The sequence below is a fragment of the Lissotriton helveticus genome, chromosome 3_1 (assembly GCF_964261635.1).
Source record: "Lissotriton helveticus chromosome 3_1, aLisHel1.1, whole genome shotgun sequence".
In the NCBI taxonomy this organism is placed as follows: domain Eukaryota; kingdom Metazoa; phylum Chordata; class Amphibia; order Caudata; family Salamandridae; genus Lissotriton; species Lissotriton helveticus.
The window spans coordinates 19,091,099-19,112,434 of NC_136061.1; the positions used below are offsets into that span (position 1 = coordinate 19,091,099).

At 46.1% G+C, this 21,336-nt stretch overlaps 1 protein-coding gene across 4 annotated transcripts in view; it reads right to left on the reverse strand.

Annotated features, from left to right (window-relative positions):
* LOC144822040 (scavenger receptor cysteine-rich domain-containing group B protein-like) overlaps positions 1-21,336 on the reverse strand; it is a 346,782-nt gene that overhangs the window by 202,378 nt on the left and 123,068 nt on the right. For all 4 annotated transcript variants that reach the window (XM_078679110.1, XM_078679109.1, XM_078679108.1 and 1 more), the window contains exon 4: positions 20,402-20,434. In XM_078679110.1, the coding sequence (XP_078535236.1) occupies positions 20,402-20,434 (33 nt within the window). The remainder of the gene's footprint in view (positions 1-20,401; positions 20,435-21,336) is intronic.

Genomic DNA, 21,336 nt, shown 5'->3' on the forward strand with positions numbered 1-21,336 from the left:
TCAATGATTCAGCTGGTGCAGTGGCACCGGACCAAGCTGGCCATGCTTTTGCATTGTGAGCAGAGGCATAGGTCTCAATTGTGCAGCCAGTGTAATAGGACCAGTTCCACCTGGCCGCACTCTTGTACTAGTGCAGAGGGAAAAGAGGGGTGTTGGGCTTGGCCCTTTTTGCATGGTCATCCCTAAACTTGTTGCCTCTCTCCTGGCCTTTTTTCTGACATGGTGTTGGTAGTTTTAGGCCTCTGGGCACTTTAGCACTGCTGTCCAGTGTAAAGTCCCGGCTCTCTTTGTGGTACTTTTGGTAAGATTGGCCTGCCCTCCCATAGGAATGTATTGGGGATTCCCTGATATGTGTGCCAGTGGTAATTCCTGAGATGAGGGGAGCAGCGTGGTCGAGTTTAGTATTTTTGGAATTTGGAATTGTAGCAATAGATGGCGGCCGGATACGTCCATACGGCCCGAGAGTAGCTCAAACAAAAAGCTCTACTCCTGGAATCGGAGCCTGTGACCTCTGGTGTCTCCACTCACCTGAGGCCTGAGAGAAGGGCCCTGCTGGTTGCGGAGAGACCCCCGCCCCCCTGTGGAGTGTAGTCGAGGGTGACGGGGCTGCTGGTGGCTGCGGAGGTCGGGAGAGCCCCCGGCTGTGACCTGGCGCCTGGCCTGGGCCCTGCTTCGGGACGCGGAGGATGCAGGGGGCCGCCGCTGAAGAGAGAGTCGAGACCTGCAGCCCGGGAGAGGAGAAGGGGCGGGGAGGCCCAGTGGACCTCCCGGTAGGCCCTCCTCGACCGACGACCAGACATCGCCTACGCGGCTGAGATCCGTTCCGGTGAGGTGCGACTTGGACCGGAAGGGGCTCCTCTGAGAGTGGCGACCCCCTGACGGGAGGCTGCGGCATTGAGAGTCCGATGGTCTGAGGGGCGCCTGCAATGGCCGGTAAGTGACCAACTGCCTGCCCCCCTCCACCGACAGGGACCTGGCATTAGCCCCTGTGCGTGGCCCCTCGGTATCCTGGCCTGGGGCAACACAGACTGAGCGAGATTGCCGGGTGTGGGGCACGCTGAAGGGGAAGGCCCCCCGTGCAAAGACCTTGGCCTGCTCCACTTCGGGGTCTAGCCTACGGCAGTGACTGCGACCCCGGAGCCCCGACCCAGTCTGCCTTGCGACCCCCCCCGGGGGAGAAAGGTCAACCATTCGGGACACGCCTGAGGGGGCACTCCCAGTGCCTGAAAGCCCCCACTAAGAGACTGTGAGCCGCTACTGCTGACAAGGGGTGCACCCCTGTTAGAATCATAAGAGCTGGGCTTCCCGGAGGCCTTCCATCACCATAGACACCGGCTGTGAGATCTGGCGAGTGGTGCGGCCTCACCGCCTATACACGAGAGACACAAGATTGCCAACTCGGCCCCTCATCCTCTCCGCTCACCCTTCCGCTCCGCCCGAGGTGGCCCGCTGGACTGACCGAGACACAGGCGAGCTCCCCCCCCCCAAGGCACTCTTGACCAGTGTTGGGAGACGAGATGGGGAAGAGAGATTCGGTGGTGAGAACGGCGAGGCAGGAAACCATTGATAACTATGCCACGACCCGTGCGCAGAAGGAGACGATCCCGGCGGCGCTTGGCACGCGCACTGACACCGCCATGCTTCTGGAGGCGATCCGAGCCTCTAGGACGGATATACAGGACTCTAGAGCAGCACTAGAGGTCAAAATAGGCGAGGTGGGCTCAGAAGTCCTCTTGCTGCGCCAAGACTTTCGGAATTTGAAGGAGAGGGTGACTACGGCGGAGACCCGAATCGGCGAAGCAGAGGATTCCCTCACCACCCTCCGGAAGGACATGGCGGAACTACAAGCATCACACAGGCAACTGCTGTGGAGGGTGGATGATGCGGAAAATAGGGCAAGACGCAACAACCTGCACTTCGTGGGCTTTAGAGAGGGCATCGAGGAGACGAATGTAGTGGTCCTCCTACATTCCTGGCTATCGTCAACTTTTCCACAGGCCCAATTTTCTAACTGTTTCGTCATCGAAAGGGCGCCCAGGGCCCTGCTGGTGAAACCGTCGGAGGGAGCGCGACCGCGCCCGATCATTGCACCCTTTCTCAATTTTGCGGACAGGGACCTCATCCTAAGAGAAGCCAGAAAAAAGGGTGAACTTCGATTGGATAACACGACTATCATGATCTTCCCGGATTACAGCCAGGAGGTACAGAAACAACAACGCACCTATGACTCAGTGAAAGCAAAATTGCGAGATCTACACATATCATACATGCTGCTCTTCCAATTGAAAGTACTTTTCAAAGGCAAGTCCCACTTTTTTAATCGACCGGAGGAGGCCTGGCAATGGTTAGAGGAGCGCCCACTGCTGCGGGAGGCTGAGGAGGAAGGCCGCAGAATACGATCCGAAATGGCGGCCGCCAATTTACGAAGGAGCCCGCCTAAGGCTCAAAGGTTCCAGAATCCGCGGACCAGAAGACATTCGCATACGACTCCATACCCTGATCACTCTGCGTCGGGTCGAGGGGGACAGAACCTAACTACGCCAGCAGAGGAAGATTTGATACCAGGATCCAGGTTCAGCTGCCTGGTGAATCACACTTTTGCAGAGGCGGAAGACGAGAGAAGTGGCCGTATGTCGGACGGGGAAGAACTGACGGAACAAACCTTACATCTTCTAGTCACAGTAATCCAAGAGCTGGAGCAAGGAGCGACTGGCACGTCAGAGGATCAGGACATTGAAACACAAGATTCCCACTCCTGAGGAAGATTAGAACTGATATCCGAAACAGCAGCTCATCGTTATGGGGGCACGCAAGTTACAAGCACTTTCCTTCCTGTTTTGACACGTCCCACTATTGTTGGTCTATTGGTTCTTCTGTCAGCCCACACAGCACAGGGAGACCTGTTTAAGTTTAAGTTTAAAATATTTATCAAGCGCAACGTACACCTGGGCGGTTTCTTGGCGCTAAAGTAGCAGGCAGCTAACTGAGCTAGAACGGTAACTAAGGCAACAACTGGAAAACAGGCAATTTGCTAAAGAAGAGCCTGAGAAAATAGAAAGGTCTTCAGAGCTTTGCGGAAACTGGAGTACTCGGTGAGGGACCTAAGATGAAAGGGGAGAGAGTTCCAGAACATGGGGGCAAGAGTGGAAAATTTTGAGCCACCCTGTTTTTTTTTCCGGTAACGGGGTACAACTAAAAGGAGTTGTGCCGAGGAGCGGAGGTCTCTGGCAGGGACGTAAGCCTTGATGGCTGAAGATATGAATAGGGGGGCCAGGCCAGTCCTGGCCTGAAACGCCATGCAGCCTAGTTTAAACAGGGCGCGTTCCCGCACAGGGAGCCAGTGAAGAGTTTTCAGGAGGGGGGAAGTGTGATGGAATTTAGGAAGACCGAAAGCAAGGCGGGCAGCCTGGTTCTGCACTAATTGCAGCTTACGAAGGCTGTATTGAGGGATGCCATTATACAAAATGTTCCCGTAGTCCAGGCGGGACAGGACCAGTGCGGACATAATTAGCTTGAGTGCAGGGAAAGAAAAGAAACGGGAGATAGAACGGATAGTACGGAGAGTAAGAAAGCAAGAGGAAACCACAGAACCAATCTGGGAGTGCATAGTAAGATGATTATTTAGCTTAATACCAAGAGTCTTAACAGAGGGAACAGGGGTAGGAGGAGAGCCAAAGGAGGGGGGCCAAAAGAGAGAATTCCAGGGACTGGAGCAACCACCCGTCACCACAAGTTCCGTTTTATCGGGATTGAGTTTCAGGTGGTTGAAGTTCATCCAGTCCCTGATGAAAGATAGAATAGATTGGAAATTAGAAATAGAGTCAGGAGTAGAAGAAAGATTAAAGATGAGCTGGAGGTCATCGGCATAGTTATATACCGTGACCTCCAGTTGCTGTAGAGCAAAGATGAGCGGAGCGATATAAAGATTAAACAGTAAAGGAGAGAGAGAAGAGCCCTGGGGGACACCGCACTGGACCTGACAGGGGGTAGCTGAAAACTCCCCAAGATGAACCGCCTGGGTCCGGTCCCTCAAAAAGGACGAGAGCCAGATGAGGGCTGAGCCTCCTATGCCCGCCGCCTTGACACGGGAAAGCAAGATGGAATGATCCTGTCCTATTATTAGTTTGGTAATCGAGACACGGAGGGCCCTGTGGGCGTTTCAGATAGAGCCTTAGAGATAGCTTAGTTAGGGTTTCTACTGGGAGGGCGACAGACCTTTACCGCCTGAAAGTCCTGTAAGTTACCTGTTACACGGATGGGATGGATGGGAGGAAAAGGTGGGGAGGGGGAGGAAGGGGTTAAGGGTTTTCTCAAAGTTCTGTTGGGGGGAAATTGGTTGGGGGGGAGGGGGAGACAATCGGTTGAATACAGTCATGTGCCTTGGTGCTCCACACTACACTCCTGCGCCAGAGACTGACCACACTGCTCTAGCTGTACCTCTGAATGGCGAGTGACGTAGCCGCACAACCTACAGAACACGGGAAAGTTAGTGTCCTAACCTGGAATGTGAACGGGCTTGGTAATAAGATTAAAAGAGGACTGGTGAACTCTTACCTTAAATGACTGGACCCAGATATAACTTTCCTACAGGAAACTCATCTCAAGGGAAAACTGGCCCTTCATTGCCAGGGGGCGCCACAAAGTTCTGCCACATGCGGGCTACACTACTGATTCGAGAGGGGTAGCAGTCATTATAAAGAACACCACCCCGTTCTATATTACACGCACCTGGGTAGACCCTCTGGGTACTTATGTGGGGGTCCAGGGGACATGGAACAGACACTCATACACACTCATATCAGTATACGCGCCGCCCAAATTGCAGGCGAACACGCTCAAGACCCTGGCCAACATACTCCTAGATACGGCTGACACCATTTAAATAGTAGGTGGAGACTTCAATGACGTAATGGAAACGGGGAGGGACAGGTCAGGGACGCCGTCCAGGGGGGGGGAACCGGACCCCCCTAGCCCAGCTGATTGCTAATATAGGACTCACGGATGTCTCGAGATGGTTGCACCCTGGCCAGACGGTCTATTCATTTTATTCGGCCGCACATAAGGTATTCTCGAGATTGGATTACATATTCATGTCCAGACAGCACCTGACAGTGGATGCCACTGTGGAATATAAGGCGAGGGGGATCTCCGACCACTCACCACTGTTAGTGAGACTGGGCCGGACTCGGGGTAATGTGGGGGCCTCCTGGCGTCTTGCAGCTTGAGATCTTCAAAACGCAAATATACTGAGAGGCTTGAGAGCAGATGTGCAGGTCTACATCGCTGAAAATGAAGGGTCAGTTGACTCAGGGGTGACCCTTTGGGAAGCCTTTGGGAAGCCTTGAAGCCAGTAATGCGGGACAGGATACAGAATAGACTGGGGGAGGAAAGGAGAAAACTGCAATCTGAAGTAGCTGCAGTGGAACAGACTATCCTGGACCTAGAGAGAGAATACCTGAGTTCCAGAAATGTTGGGACCCTTAGGAGACTGAATCAGAAACACTATAGAGAACTAGTGACGGATGAGGCTAGGACCCAAGCCCTGGCCACCCTCCATCGCCTTTATGACGTGGGGGATAAGTCGGGCAAACTTCTGGCGTGGCTCAGTAAAAAGGAACGGGCAGCTAGATGGGTGGACCACATTAGAGATGCGGAAGGGATGCTTGTCAGTACTGATGCACAAATTGCTGAGACATTTGCTACACATTATGAACTCTTCTAACAGCCAGAGACCTGAGGACTTGCGAGGAAGCTCTACAATATATGGAGCAGACTGACCTTCCCTCATTGGATCCTGAGGCCCTTAAGGCACTAGAGGCTGACATCACAGTGAAAGACATCTCTGTAGCCATTGCTCGCCTGAGACCTGGTAAAACACCGGGACCTAACGGTTTCCCGGTGGAATTTTTCAAGCGTACGGCGGACCTTCTGGCTTCCCATCTGAAGAGCCTCTTCATGGGGGCCTATCAGGAGGGGAGGCTCCCTCCAGACCTCTCCATGGTGACAATCATTCCAATACATAAGGAGGGTAAGCCCGAGAGGACTGTGCGTCCTACCGCCCCATTTCCCTCCTGAACACGGAGGTGAAACTCCTGGCGACTATCTTGGCGCTCCGATTGAGGTCGGTGATCCCAGACCTCATACACTTGGATCAGACTGGTTTTTTGCCAGACAGAGCCACCAAGCTGAACCTTAGACGTACCCACAACTGGTTGCAGGAAGTGCGAGAAAGAGAACTACCACACTGGTTTCTCTCCCTTGACGCTGAGAAAGCCTTCGACGTGGTTCACTGGCCGTTCCTGGAGGGTGTCTTGCAAAAATTCGGCTTCGGCCCCAAGTTTCAGAAGTGGGTCCGGCTCCTCTACACTACGCCGCGAGCTAGAGTGAGGGTGAATGGGAGACTGTCACGTGAATTTCAGATCCAGAGAGGGACCCACCAGGGATGTCCTCTGTCCCCCCTCCTCTTCACACTTACTATCGAGATATTAGCAGCTAGGATCCGGCAAAATGCAGGAATCACTGGTTTTCAAAGAGCTGATACAGACCCCACACAAGAGAAAATATCCCTCTACGCGGATGATATACTCTTATATATTACCAACCCGGAGACCACTATCCTGGAGTTATTCCTGGAAATAGACCACTATGGTAGACACTCCGGATACAAAATAAACTGGCATACATCGATCTTGTATGACCTAGAGGGCCGAGAACGCTGGGTGACACTGCCAGGGCAACTAATTACAACGACGGAGGGCTTTCAGTATCTCGGGATTTACATCATCCTTGATAGGAAACTATCGCTCCAAAAAAACTTGGAGAGGATCATACTGAACTCCATAGCAGATATGGACCGCTGGAGACAGCTTCCACTTACACTCTTAGGACGAGCGGCTATGTACAAGATGATTATTCTCCCCAAATATTTGTATGCCCTACAGAACGAATATTATCCGCTCCCAGCAATGATACTGTCCAGAATCCACTCGGATCTGATGGCTTTTATCTGGTTAGTTAAGCAACCTAGAATAGCATTGACTACTCTCCAGAGACACCAATACAGTGGAGGAATCTCACTTCCTAATCTAGAAGCCTACTACTGGGCGGAACACATGACCCCGATTAATGACTGGCTGCATACTCAGGCAGACCACCCCACTTATGCCCTAGAACGACACAAACTGTTCTCGCACAATCTACTGTACTATCTGTATGGGGGTCATGGACGGGAGGCGCTCCTCCCTGCGACTGTTATTACATTACTTGCGTGGAACAAGGCTACAAAACGCACGGGTTGGGAGAAGAAACCCACCCAGCAGACACCACTATGGCACTGCAAGTGGCTAACTGAATTACATAAACTTAAGGGCTTCCAAAGTTGGGATGACATTGGGATCTCTCCACCATAGGGGATGTGATCGCCAAGGGGGAACTGAAATCCTTTCTGACCCTAAAATCGGAGTTTGCGCTTCAACACTCACAGCTCTTCAAATACACGCAGCTGCGCCATGCTTGGCGGGCACAAAACATCCACTTAACTGGGCTCCCAGAGTATGCACCACTGGAGGGTCGGCCCCTACAGGAACAGATCCTGGGGAAGGCGGTCTCACTCACCTATAAAACCTTAACCAACAACATACTAGGAGACCTGGCGAAACTCAGACAGACATGGGAGGAGGAGGTGGGAGAACCGGATGACTTAGACTGGGATATAGTATTGATGCATCCCCGGGAGGTTGTGATTAAGTCTAGGCTGCGCCTCATCCAATTTAACATACTCCATAGAACCTACTATGATAGGGTGAGACTCCATAGAATGGGGAAAATAGATGACACTAAATGCCTCCGATGTCGCCGAAACGACGGAGACTTTTATCACATTATGTGGACATGCGACTTGATACAAAATTATTGGACCCACATCTTCACGGAACTGAGAGAGGTATTGAGGGTCCCACTCAACCAGGAGCCCAAGCTGGCTCTATTGAGAATGACTAATGACGTGGACCTACCACGCCCTCTCCTAACCTTCCTGGTACTGGCTTTAGTGGTAGCAAAAAGAGACATAGCGAAGCACTGGGGGTCACCGGCACCGCCGGAAAGGGAGGAATGGAGAAGAGGGTTGGATCTCTACATGGCAGCCGAGAGAGTGACTTATAAAGCTAGGGGGTGCCCAAAGAAATTCCGTAGGGTCTGGACCAGGTGGTGCCATTATCATGGTTTGGATGGGGGGCTGTGAGGGAGGTGAGTTAAGTATTAGGCTACAAGACTATGTGAGCACCTCCAGGAAGGTCTTGGAGGGGACACTTTACGACACATCGGACTTATGGACATTGAACAAGTATGATATGAAATGTAACAGCGAGGTCCGATTGTGGAAGGGTGGGCGTGGGAGTAGGGGGTGAGTACTGCTAATTACATGACTGTACTGTTGAGTTCTAAAAAATGCAAATAAAAATATATTATAAAAAAAAAAACAATACTGCTATCACTACTGCAAAAGTGTTATTGAAGGAATTCTTCCTGAGGTTTGGTGTTTGCAGACTCCTGTGGAATGATAACGGACCTCATTTTGTTGGGGAAGTTATCAAATATGTCCTGAAGGGATTAGGAATTAAACAGAAGTTACATGTAGTGTTCCATCCACATTCAGCAGGATTGGTAGAAAGGTATAATGCTACGTTGAAACTGAAAATACCGAAAATTCAAGCTTCTACACATTTGACTTGGCCAGATGTGTTGTCACTGGCATTGCTGTCTGTTAGAGCAGTACCACACTCTTGAACAGGTCTTACTCCTTATGAGGTTGTATTTGGGAGACCGATGAACATTTGGGGAGTTCCGAAACCGAGTTCTGTGTATGATGTACCTTGTGTCTTGATGAATGACTATTTGGCACAGTTAACTGACAGATTGGTTTCTATTCATCAACAGGTTCGAGAAGCACTTCCTGACAGATCTACAGGTGAAGGCCATGAACTCCGACCTGGTGATCTTGTGATGGTGAAAGCATTTTAGAGGTCAAGCAGCTTGGAGCCGAAGTGGCGTGGACCCGGAACAGGTGCTCCTTGCCATGAGAACAGCAGTTCGAGTCACCAAGAAGAAAAACTGGGTGCATAGTACCCATTGTCGAAAGGTTTTGTCGACTTTGGTGGAGCCTGCTGTGCTGACCGATCATCGAGAGATCTTGACTACGGAGAAAGGCCATGCTGTATCGCCTGATGAATCTGCGGAGTTCTTCCCGGACCAGATGATCCCTGGAGCATCGCGATATAACTTGAGACCGAGGAAAGAATTTACAGTTTTGAGAGAGACAGGTTGAGCAACCGCCCTGGGTAGTGGGAATGGAGTGCCGATATGACAAGGGGGGGGATCAGCCCTGCATAGTGTAGTGACACCCGTCTTGATCTTGGGTGAAGAAACCAACGTCTACCCATGGGAGGGTGCAGAGCAGGAATATCGTCAGGGAAATATCGTCTGACTTAAATATCGCCACAGAAATATCGAATTGAAGAAATATCGATAACAAAAATATAGGTTGACCAGAATATTGACAGACAGGTAAGTAATATCGATAACAATAACATAGTTGTAATAAATATCGTTTACAAAAATATAGTTTACAAAAATATCGATTTTTTAATAATGTTATGTATGTTAATGTTTTTAATAAGAATTGTTTGTCATTTTAATATATGCTGTTGAATTTTAATAGTTATTAATGTATATTATGTTGAATTTTGTGTTATTAATTCCGTAGCGGGTTGTGGGTTTATAGGGGAATAGGGTGGGAAGTAATTTAAATATATAAAATTAATTGATTAATTAATGTGTTCATTTAATAATTATTTGTTAATTAATTTCAATTAACCGATTATTAATTCATTATATTAATTAATTAATTACGTTAATTAATTATGTTAATTGTTTAATTAATTTTAGGTGTGTGTAGTGGAGTTTATATGTGTAAATGGTGTGAAGTAATTAAATTGTTATTGATTGATTATTAAATACTTTATAAATTAATTACCATTAATTAATTAGTAATTATTAATTGTAAATGTGTAATTAAATTTAGGTTTGTGTTGTGGTGTTTATAAGTGTATATGGTGTGAAATCTGTCAATTAAATAATTAATTAATTAAAAAATATATATATAATTATCATTAATTAATTAGTAAATATTTAATGTAATTGTGTAATTATTTTTAGGTGTGTGGTGGATATTATAGTGTTAAATAATGTGTAAATATATATATTTTTATTATCTTTGTTAATAATAAAATATTTAAATGTATATATTATTTATGTTTATATTGGAAATTAAATGTAATAAAAATTTGATAGTTTGTTATTTTATTGTTTTGGGTTCCAGCGCTTTCCCTACTGTTGTACCCTGTGGAGTGGGAATAGTAATTTTCACCCCTACGCAATCCAACGCTTTCCCTACTCTTGCACTCTCTGGAGTGGGAATAGTAATTTTTACCCCTACGCTATCCAACGCTTTCCCTACTGTTGCACTCACTGGAGTGGGAATAGTAATTTTTACCCCTACGCTATCCAATGCTTTCCCTACTGTTGCACCCTCTGGAGTGGGAATAGGAAATTTTACTCCTACGGTATCCAACGCTTTCCCTACTGTTGCACCCTCTGGAGTGGGAATACTAATATTTACCCCTACGCTATCCAGCGCTTTCCCTACTGTTGCACCCTTTGGAGTGGGAATAGTAATTTTTACCTCTACGCTATTCAACGCTTTCCCTACTGTTGCACTCACTGGAGTTGGAATAGTAATTTTTACCCCTAAGGCATCCAATGCTTTCCCTACTGTTGCACCCTCTGGAGTGGGAATAGGAAATTTTACTCCTACGCTATCCAACGCTTTCCCTACTGTTGCACCCTCTGGAGTGGGAATAGTAATTTTTACCTGTACGCTATCCAACGCTTTCCCTACTGTTGCTCTCACTGGAGTTGGAATAGTAATTTTTACCTCTACGCTATCCAACACTTTCCCTACTGTTACACCCTCTAGAGTGGGAATAGTAATTTTTACCCCTACGCTATTCAACGCTTTCCCTACTGTTGCACCCTTTGGAGTGGGAATAGTAATTTTTACCCCTACGCTATCCAATGCTTTCCCTACTGTTGCACCCTCTGGAGTGGGACTAGTCATTTTTACTCCTACGCTATCCCACGCATTCCCTACTGTTGCACCCACTGGAGTGGGAATAGTAATTTTTACCCCTATGCTATCCAGCGCTTTCCCTACAGTTGCACCCTTTGGAGTGGGAATAGTAATTTTTACCTCTACGCTATCCAGCGCTTTCCCTACTGTTGCACTCACTGGAGTTAGAATAGTAATTTTTACCCCTACGCTATCCAACGCTTTCCCTACTGTTGCACCCTCTGGAGTGGGAATACTAATATTTACCCCTACGCTATCCAACGCTTTCCCTACTGTTGCACCCTTTGGAGTGGAAATAGTAATTTTTACACCTACGCTATCCAATGCTTTCCCTACTGTTGCACTCTCTGGAGTGGGAATAGTAATTGTTACTCCTACGCTATCCAACGCTTTCCCTACTGTTGCACCCTCTGGAGTGGGAATAGTAATTTTTATCCCTACGCTATCCAACGCTTTCCCTACTGTTGCACCCTTTGGAGTGGAAATAGTAATTTTTACCCCTACGCTATCCAACGCTTTCCCTACTGTTGCACCCTCTGGAGTGGGAATAGTAATTTTTACCCCTACGCTATCCAAAGCTTTCCCTACTGTTGCACCCTTTGGAGTGGAAATAGTAATTTTTACCCCTACGCTATCCAACGCTTTCCCTACTGTTGCACCCTCTGGAGTGGGAATAGTAATTTTTACCCCTACGCTATCCAGCGCTTTCCCTACTGTTGCACCCTCTGGTGTGGGAATAGTAATTTTTACCCCTTCGCTATCAAATGTTTTAACTACTAAGTTTTAATTTTGTTATTAAATGTATGTATTATTATTTTTAAATACTTTTATGTGTTAATTAAATATAGAAAATGTTATTTTATTCAAAATGTTTTATATGTTTTTGTTTTATATAATTATTAAAGTTTATTAATTAAATAAAGAAAATAATAAATGTATTTAAGAAAATATATGTATATGTACACATTTATTAAGTTTATAATGATTAAATTAAGTTTATTTGTTATAAATAGTTCAAATATAAATGTAAAGTCATTTATTTTGTTAATATTAATAATATTTAATTATTTAATTTAAGTTATAATATTTTTTAAAGTCGATATTTTTTACATCTATATTTTTTACATCTATATTTTTGAGTCGATATTATTGTACTTACCTAATTAAGTATAGGGAGTCAATATTTTTGTAATCGATATTTTTACATCTATATTTTTGTAAACTATATTTTTGTCATCGATATTTTAACATGGAACCCATGGGAGAAGAGCTCCTACGATTATTTTTGGTTTGGTTTTTGCTTTTAGAGAGAGTTGATTTTGTTGCTAAAATGAATAAACAAAAGAAAATCTTAGGTGTTATAGGTGTTTTTGCTGTTTTATCAATTATAGCAGTAAACACCTGGTCTGTTGAAATGATGGCTCCTGCTCATGAGTTTTTTGTGGTTACTACTCCAGTCCAAGAAGAGCATCAGCATTTCACTCTTCCGCATCATGAGCAGAAGCACCGTCAATCTTATCTGAATAACACATTTGTTCAGATGCTGCACCATACTCACAATGCTACGAACACCACTAACTGTTGGGTATGTGGGATGCTTCCAGTGCATCAAAAGAAATGAGGAACGCCTTTTATCCCACTTCCTTTCTCGCATAATGGTTCTTGTCGAGCCTGGTACACTCTTTTGTTTGCAACTAGAAGACCTGCAGTAGGTGGACTTCTTTTCCGTTTGAATAAGGAGTGGTAGCAGGACAAAGATGGGTATCCTCAAGCAAATGGAACTATATGGGAATGGGAGGAATACCGACCGGACAATATTTCTACACCATATGTTTTCACCCACACAAGAGACTTTGCCACAAGTGAAAAATCTGTGATTACTGTTACAAAGACTAAAGCAGACTTATGTGTACAAAGTATTGGACGAATCCCAGTTGGAATAAGTGATTGTATTACAGTGTTAAATATAGATGGAATAAATAATAGTTCTTTTTTAGCTTCGCATAACACATATCTAGTATGTGGCAGTCATGGATATTATTGACTACCAGTTGGGTGGTCAGGTGTATGTTATGTATCTTTTTTGTTACCTCCTGTTTTCCTGGAACCTGCATCATATCATTGAGATTTTAAACTGTTCAAGAACATTCCATTAAATCGAAACAAAAGGACAATAAGTACTGATGAAGTAGACCAGACAGATACTAGTCTACAGCAATATGTTGATTTTAATTTGGGTCTGTTTTCTTTTGCGGGCACTGCATTAAACAGCAGGAAAGTGCGGCGGTTAACTAGGGTTGTGGAAGCTGTTACTAATCAGACTGCTATAGCACTTGGAAATATCACTGAAGAATTACAAGTTGCCAGAATTGTAGCGCTCCAGAACAGAATGGTTTTAGATGTGATGTTAGCCGATAGAGGTGGTGCATGTAAAATTATCAGTAGTAGTTGTTGTGTTTTTATTCCTGATAATTCGCCCTGAGTATATGACGCAATTTTTAAACTGTATAAGATAGCTACAGACATTCACACTAAGAATGGCACCTGGTCTTTTGCTGGATGGTTTTGGGCTCTAGTCTCTGCCTGGGGTTGGAAATTATTGACTATTCTCTGTATTGTAATTGCAGTGATTTTCACCTGTTGTATGTGTATCCATTGTGGCCCGATGCTATGTTCTATGTGCATTACTGCTTGCATACCAACCAGGAAAAATGCTGTAGAAATGAAAGCACAGCATATGCTAGATAAAGAAGTAGCTGACATGATGCGTATAAATATACAGGATGAATATTTAGATTATCCCAGAAAAGCGAATGTCTTCAGCTAATGCTGAAAGGGTCGTCTGTTGTAATTTGACAGCGATTAGATTAAGCATTAGAAGAAGACATCTTAGTTGTATCCGTTATCTTGACTTTTAGCGGACTCCATTTTGTATTCATGGTGGCCATTTTACTTGCTACATGCTGCCTCGTGCCGACCATGTGCTTTGTCCGATCTTCCTGTTCACGGCGCTTGAAATCTGCCCGGCAACAAGTTAGATTTAGCATCCCCCACTGTGCTGATGTCCGTTAGGTTCCACATCTGTTAGTGATAAGTTCCAGATAGGAATATGTTTGTCAGCCCCCAAGACTGTTAGCTCCTCCCACTGATCGATTGTGCTTCTCAATATTACCTTATATGTACATAAGTTGTGCCCTTGTGTTTTGTACCGCCTTCTTTTGAGCCCCTGTGCGGGTATAAATAAACCATGCTTTCTTGCCTCGTGGTGCTACTTCTTGCAATAACGAAGGGTACTGTTTGAACCATAGCATCACCTCATGAGGTGTAATAAATGTTAATCCGAATGAGGTCGCACACTGCTCGTCCCATCAGCGTGTGACCCCGGAGCATGATGGTTGATGTAGTAGGTATCAGCGGGTGCGCTTCTACCCGAGTCTTGAGTCTTGAAGGTATTCACTTGGTGTGCTTGCCATCCCTGGACACGTGTTTCGCGGTTATTACCGCTCGTCAGCAGGGATTAGGCGTGTGCACGGGGTTGCTGCGTGGGCTGCCGAAAATATTCATAGGTCCAGATACCTTTTTGTGGCGTGCAGGTGCGTTATCTCGAGGTCGTCACCCCCACCGGCTCAAGGGAGCCTGTATAAATAGTAATTCCGAATAGTTTCTGTGCCAACTTCTTCCTATTGGTCTGAAAACTTTGTGCAGAGAAGGGCGAACCCCTTGCACTAGCGGGTCTGGCTGAGGCTTGCTACGACAGACATGCTAGTTTAAAACATAAACCTGCTGGGGAGACACCCCCAGACCCTGAAATAATGCTGACATTTTCCAGAGGGATCCAGTACAAACATTTTGCTAGATTCACAAAGATGCTGGCGCTTCAAATGTTATCTTCAAGGCGCAGCACCCTCTGCTGACCTCTGGTGTGACCTGCAGGCCAGTGTGGCTCCCCCCCTCCTACAGACGTGAATAGAGTGATCCTGGACCGAGTAAATATAACCTATCATATACAGTGCTTAGAAGAACACTGCTGTATTAAGCGCTATGCAAAGGGCAAACACGCACAATCCACGTGGCACACTCTGCAAGAACAAACGAAGGTGCAGCCGAGAGAAACAATCCTTTTGTGTTCCATGTAGAGGAGTAAATGCGGCCTCAAAGCAGGCCCAGCTGGGGTGCCCACAGATAGCCGAGCGGCCTTCAGTGCAATCAGCAGAGTGAAGAGGCAGGGGCTAATGTGTGAAAGAACAACAAAGCCTCATTAAAAAGTAAACGGTCTTTCAAAGATCTGTGAAGTACTCGGGTGTGGCTGTGTGTGTGCCCCGGAGCTGTCTCAGCCTGGGCTGAGACTTCGAAGGGGGGGAGACAGCAGATGGTTGGGGGTGTGAATCCATTGAGGCCAATGACAAAATGTACTAGTATTTTCCCGTATTTATATATAAATACAGATAAAAGAAAACTTGTTTTCTGTCTGTATTTATATGTAAAAATCTGTTTAAACGGAAATTATAAACAAAGTGCTCCAATTCCCCCCTGAACCAGTTGCATCTGTAGACAAAGGAGAAAGGAGTATAGGGGCTGCTACCCCATGTTTTGGGTGCTTGTGCTTGTTCCTGAATTTGCGGGGCATGCTGCTGCTGGGGCCCAAGAGGAACCACCATGAGGGCTTGCCTCCCTGGGCCCAGCATTGCCCTCCTAATCTCTCAGGACTTTTTCTAAATCTAGCGCCTTCTGAGCGCTAAATTTAAATTTAGCCCAGATATACCCCATGGACTTAAGGACTCCTAGCGCCTGGAGAACGCTTTACTTTAAATTCCCCAAGAAGAGGAATGCGTGGGATTCTCAGCGCTGAGCTGCTAGTGGTGAAGGGAATCCCTGGCGTAGGGATTCCCCCATGTTTCCGATGAGGCCGGACCCCACCTCGCTTTGATGCCGCAATTATCTTTATTTTGGAGAGCGAGTTCCCACCCTCCTCTCATGCTATTTTGAATGCGGGTGTCCACTCCCTTTTTATGTTGCCTTTTGTGGGTGCCCACCCCGCGTTCTTCTATTAAGGAGATCAGTGCCGCTGCCCGAGAGCACCAAAACCGGAAGACAGGCACCTGCTCCTGACTGTGGGTGGGGCCCGCAGTGTATGGCCATAAGTCTGTGTGGGTCTCCCGTGAGTGTGGGAGAGCCCTGCGGCAATGACCAGAGGTAGCCCCGGTAAGCGAGGACAGAGACTTGTGGGCTCCAGTGGTAGCGTTTCAGCGTTCCCCCACCTGGCAGAAGGGGAAGAAGGCCGTAGAGATCGACTGTGACAGGAGGAGGCAGAAAGTCATAGAGAAGACTTTGGTGAGTGGGGCCGCATTGGGAGTTTGGTGGGTGGGTATGTCGGGGCACATTGTCGTTGCCCACCCCTGTGGTCGCTCCTAAGGCACGGCTGGAGCCAGTCCGTGATTGTTCTTCACAGCTGCCCCGCTAGACAAAGGGCAGCTGCAACATTGGCAAAGGTTACTTTGGGAGCCCCGGAGTGGGGCTTCCACAGCACATATAGTGCCAGTGCCATTTTTATTTGGTGCAATTCTAGAGATACAAGTCCCAGAGTGGGGCTCAGGCCATTTTTCACAGCTGCTTCGCCTGATAGAGGGCACCTACAACGATGGGGGCAGTTTTATTCAGAGAGCCCCAGTGGAGGCCCCGAGGGCACAGTCGTGCCAGGGCCCCTTTATTTTATGCACAGCTGCGCCGCACCAGCGCAGGCAGCTGCAATGTTTTGGCATATTTGTTTTATAGAGTCCCAGTCGGGCTCTCAGGGCACAGTCAGTGCCAGTGCCTAATTTCTTTCACAGCTGCACTTCAATTAGCGGCAGTTACAACATTTAAGCCAAAGAAAAACCAAAGGTGGTGATGGACGGAGCGTTGACAATACAAACACTCACCCCCAGTCAACTGATCTGGGTTTTAATCAAAAACCAAAGTTGGTGATGGACGGAGCGTTGACAATACAAACACTCACCCCCAGTCAACTGATCTGGGTTTTAATCAACATTTAAGCCATCATTTTTTTGGGGGCCTTTTGGGTGAGACAGGAGTGAGATACACTCTTCTGCCCCAGCGCAATTGTGCACTTTTGATGTTGATGCATTGGCAGCCCAAGCCCTGACATTAGGGACATAGAGCATTTGAGCACTCTGCAAAGGCCAGTTGCCCAGGGGGACTGTTAGGGTGATAGGGCGCCAGGCCCAATGTGATTTATGTGGTACGCAGGAAATGTGATTTATGCCTCTAATGTGATTTATGTTTATGAGGTTATTGGCATACTGTGTTTATGCTTGTGAGGTTATTCTCTACTATGGTTTGTGCCCCTAATGTGATTTATGATCAGGAGGTTATGGTCTGATATGTTTAGGTTTATGAGGTTGGCGCATAATGTATTTTATGCCTTTTATAATGCTGACTGCATAATATGACTTATATTGCAGGATATAATGATGAGTACAGTGTTTGCCAGTAGTTACTGGTTGTGTACTACATTTACTATTATCACTTTTTTATAGTTCTGAGAGTGGCCCAATTGCCCCTGTCATGTGTATATAATCCCCTGTAAATATTGGCTAGTGCCAATTGGCACAGTGTATATTGTGTGATTACCATTCTAATGTGTTTATGATAATACAAAGGCTATTTTTATATATAACCTTGCGTGGAGTTCCTTTTGTGGTGTGCCTAGTATGTTGTTCCTGTGTGTGTGTGTGTTGCGCAGAAGCTTTACACACTGCCTCTGGGTTAAGGCTGACTGCTCGTATGCCTCCAATGTGAGCAGGGGTTATCTTCAGCGTGTAAATCCCTTGCCCTGACTAGAGTGGTGGTTTCTGACTGGCTTTGGCGCAAGCCTTAGCCAACCAGTAATCCCATTTCTAACAAGGGGCAGCAATCAATGGTGAGGAAAGTGCAGTGACCTCAGCGGCAGTTCCTTTATGGGAGCAGAGGATCTTCGCACCCGCACAATGCTGTGCATAAAGTGTTGAAAATAAATTAATTTTATCCCTATTTTATTTATTATGCTATTTGACATCAAACGGAGTATGATAGCAGAGCTAGGCCAGTGCGTCACTACTGACAATGACTGGCAGCAGTGAGGAGTAGCCATGTAAGCTTGAAGTGCACACGTTGGTTTCGTCTGGCTACCGCGCTACGGCCAAACCGACATGCGCAATTCAACCATCTCCAACCCAGCTGTCTTAGATAGTTGGGTTGGGGAGCAGGCACGAAGCCAGCCTGCTCCAGCCTAGCAAAACGTTTTACTCATACTGCTTAACAGAATGAGAACAGCGTCTTGATTGGACAATAGATTTGGCTGTGGGCAATGCACTTGGAGGATGTGCTGCAGAACAATGAGGACGTGGTTCAGAACATCAAGCGGCAGTGTAAGGTAAGTGCTTCTTTTCTGTGTATATTTATAATGATGTGCATATTGTTGTGTATATTAGTATGTGTATTTGTTATGTGTATGAGTTTTTGCCCCTCCAATGTGCTTTGCCACCAACTGCCACTCAGTGACACCCGGCGAGCCTGTGGTCCCCATTAGATGCATGTTAATCTTCAGGACAAACCTACAACATCAGACACAAGTTGTACTAAGGTGTATGTGCGACAGATTAGTGTGATGGATGGTAATGTGCGGGCAGTTGTGCCTCATACCACAAGTTGAATATATGACGTTACAATGCAAAAAATTACTTGTGCTTTTACAACAGGGTTTTTACATCACAACTACCATTACATAGCATGATTTTACAACGTATTTTTAAAACGTACCATTACAACGCATTCCAAGACAACACATACCATTAAAACACATACCATTGCAACAAATGCAGCAGTGAGGAGTAGCCATGTAAGCGTGAAGTGTGCATGTTGGTTGGCTGGCTACTGCGCTACGGCCAAACAGACATGTGCAATTCAACCATCTCCAACCCGGCTGTCTTCGATAATTGGGTCGGAGAGCAGGCACAGGCCGACAGTGCGGGCTAAGCACTTGGAGGATGTGCTGCAGAATAACGAGGACTTGGTTCGGAACATCAAGCGGCAGTGTAAGTGTGATTTTTTTATGTTTATATTTATAATGATATGCATATTGTTGTGTATATTAGCATGTGTATTAGTTATGTGTACATGTTTATGTCCCTACAATGTGCTTTGCCACCAACTGCCTCTGAGTGACACCCAGGCGAGCCTGTGGTCCCCATGGATGAAGGCCAGTACAGCATGTGTTAGACGCATGTTAAACTTCAGGACAAACCTACAACATCAGACACAAGTTGTACTAAGGTGTATGTGCGACAGATTAGAGTGATGGGTGGTAATGTGCGGGCAGTTGTGCCTCATGTCAAATATATGACGTGACAATGCAAACAATTACAACACATGCTTTTACAACATGGTTTTTACATCGCAACTACCAATACACATCACTCCATTACCACGCATACAATTACAATGCATACCATTACAACATATAATACTTTTAAGGCAACAGTAGGGTTAGAGTTGGATAGCGTAGGGGTAAAAATTACTATTCTCCCTCCAGAGAGTGCAACTGTAGGAAAAGCGTTGGATAGCGTAGCGGTAAAAATTACTATTCCCACTCCAGAGAGTGCAACAGTAGGGAAAGTTTTGGATAGTGTAGGGATAAAAATGACTATTCACATGTACCCCAAAACACATACTAAAACAAAAAAAAAAATCTCAATTACTTCCCTTATAATACGTTGTAATGGCATGAGTTTTAATGGTATGCGTTGTAATGGCATACGTTGTAATGGCTTGCGATGTAAAGACAGTTGCGTTTTAACAGTTGTGCATTGTTATGACTGTGTTGTAGTGGATGTTTCTCGTCATCTCAGGGGATCGTGTGTTTAGTGGCTAGGAACTCCCCTTGAGCCATTTCACATGATCTCATATTCTAAGATAGTGCCAATCTCCTGTTTTTTTTGTGTGCAGAGAGGCCTAAAGAACTACTTTTGAGGTAAGTAACACTTTTTTAGGTTGCTGTTGGTAAAATGTGGCCACCCACCCTTCTGGCCTATAGACAGATCTTTCTAGACATGGAGAGTTTCTAATATATGTCTTCTATGTAACATGTTACACTTGTTACATATGTTGGTGCACACTGTACTACACAGGGAGCGGACTGAAAATATACATTCAAGGATGCAAAACAACTTATAGATGTACCTCTGAAGGCTGTTGGGTCGAAAACACGACTCTCTGTGAAGATAAAAGAGAAACATAACAATATTTTATTTTTATACATTGTTCCTTGGTTATATGCTGGTATTATACACATTAATCAGTTGTATTCTTATGGTTTCCTACACCACTTCCCTTCTAGAGAGATATCCAGGGAGGCATTGCCATATTTACCACCCTCCCCACCCTGAGACGGAAAGTGAAAAATAAAGCATCCAGTGGCCTAATAAAACCATAGGGCCTCCCGGCTAGGTTCTGTGAGGAGCCACACATACAAAAACTCTAAGGAAGTATTAGTATATTTACCATGTTTACCTCCCAGGTCTACCTCTCATAACTTAATCAATCTGCCTGCCACAATGGCACCCTTGTACCATAGTGCAAGCCCGCCCACTTTGGCCCGATATGCAGCAAATTGTGCGCCAGCACAGGGGGAAAGGCCACTCATGCACAGTTTCATAAATACGGTGCATTCCTGCCATCTCACATTGGTGTAGGGCAGCTCAGCAAGAAGATTTGCAATGCTGCCTTTGCCAATTCCTCGTAGGTGAGAGACTCAGTGTTAAAACAGCCTTTAAGTTCATCAAAAGACCCCTCGCCCACCAACCTAGTTGGTTGCATGCTTCATTATTGGAATCCCACCGGAGCCACCTAGCCTATCAAGGGTGCTTCAACGCCTGATCACAGTGGAGAGGGTTTTTTTGGTTGGTGAGGTTGGTTATCTCACAAGAGGAAAGGGTGAATTTAAATTGTCTTTGGTTTACAGTGATGTGCTATAATTATTTTATTGGCAACCTTGGAAAAGTGTTGAAAGCAGTGGTGGATGTGTTCAGAGAAACTCTCACTCCTCAATGAGGGTCTACTTGTTTTAGCCATAATGTCTTCCAACACGCTTAGGGGCTTATTTGCAAGCACAGTGC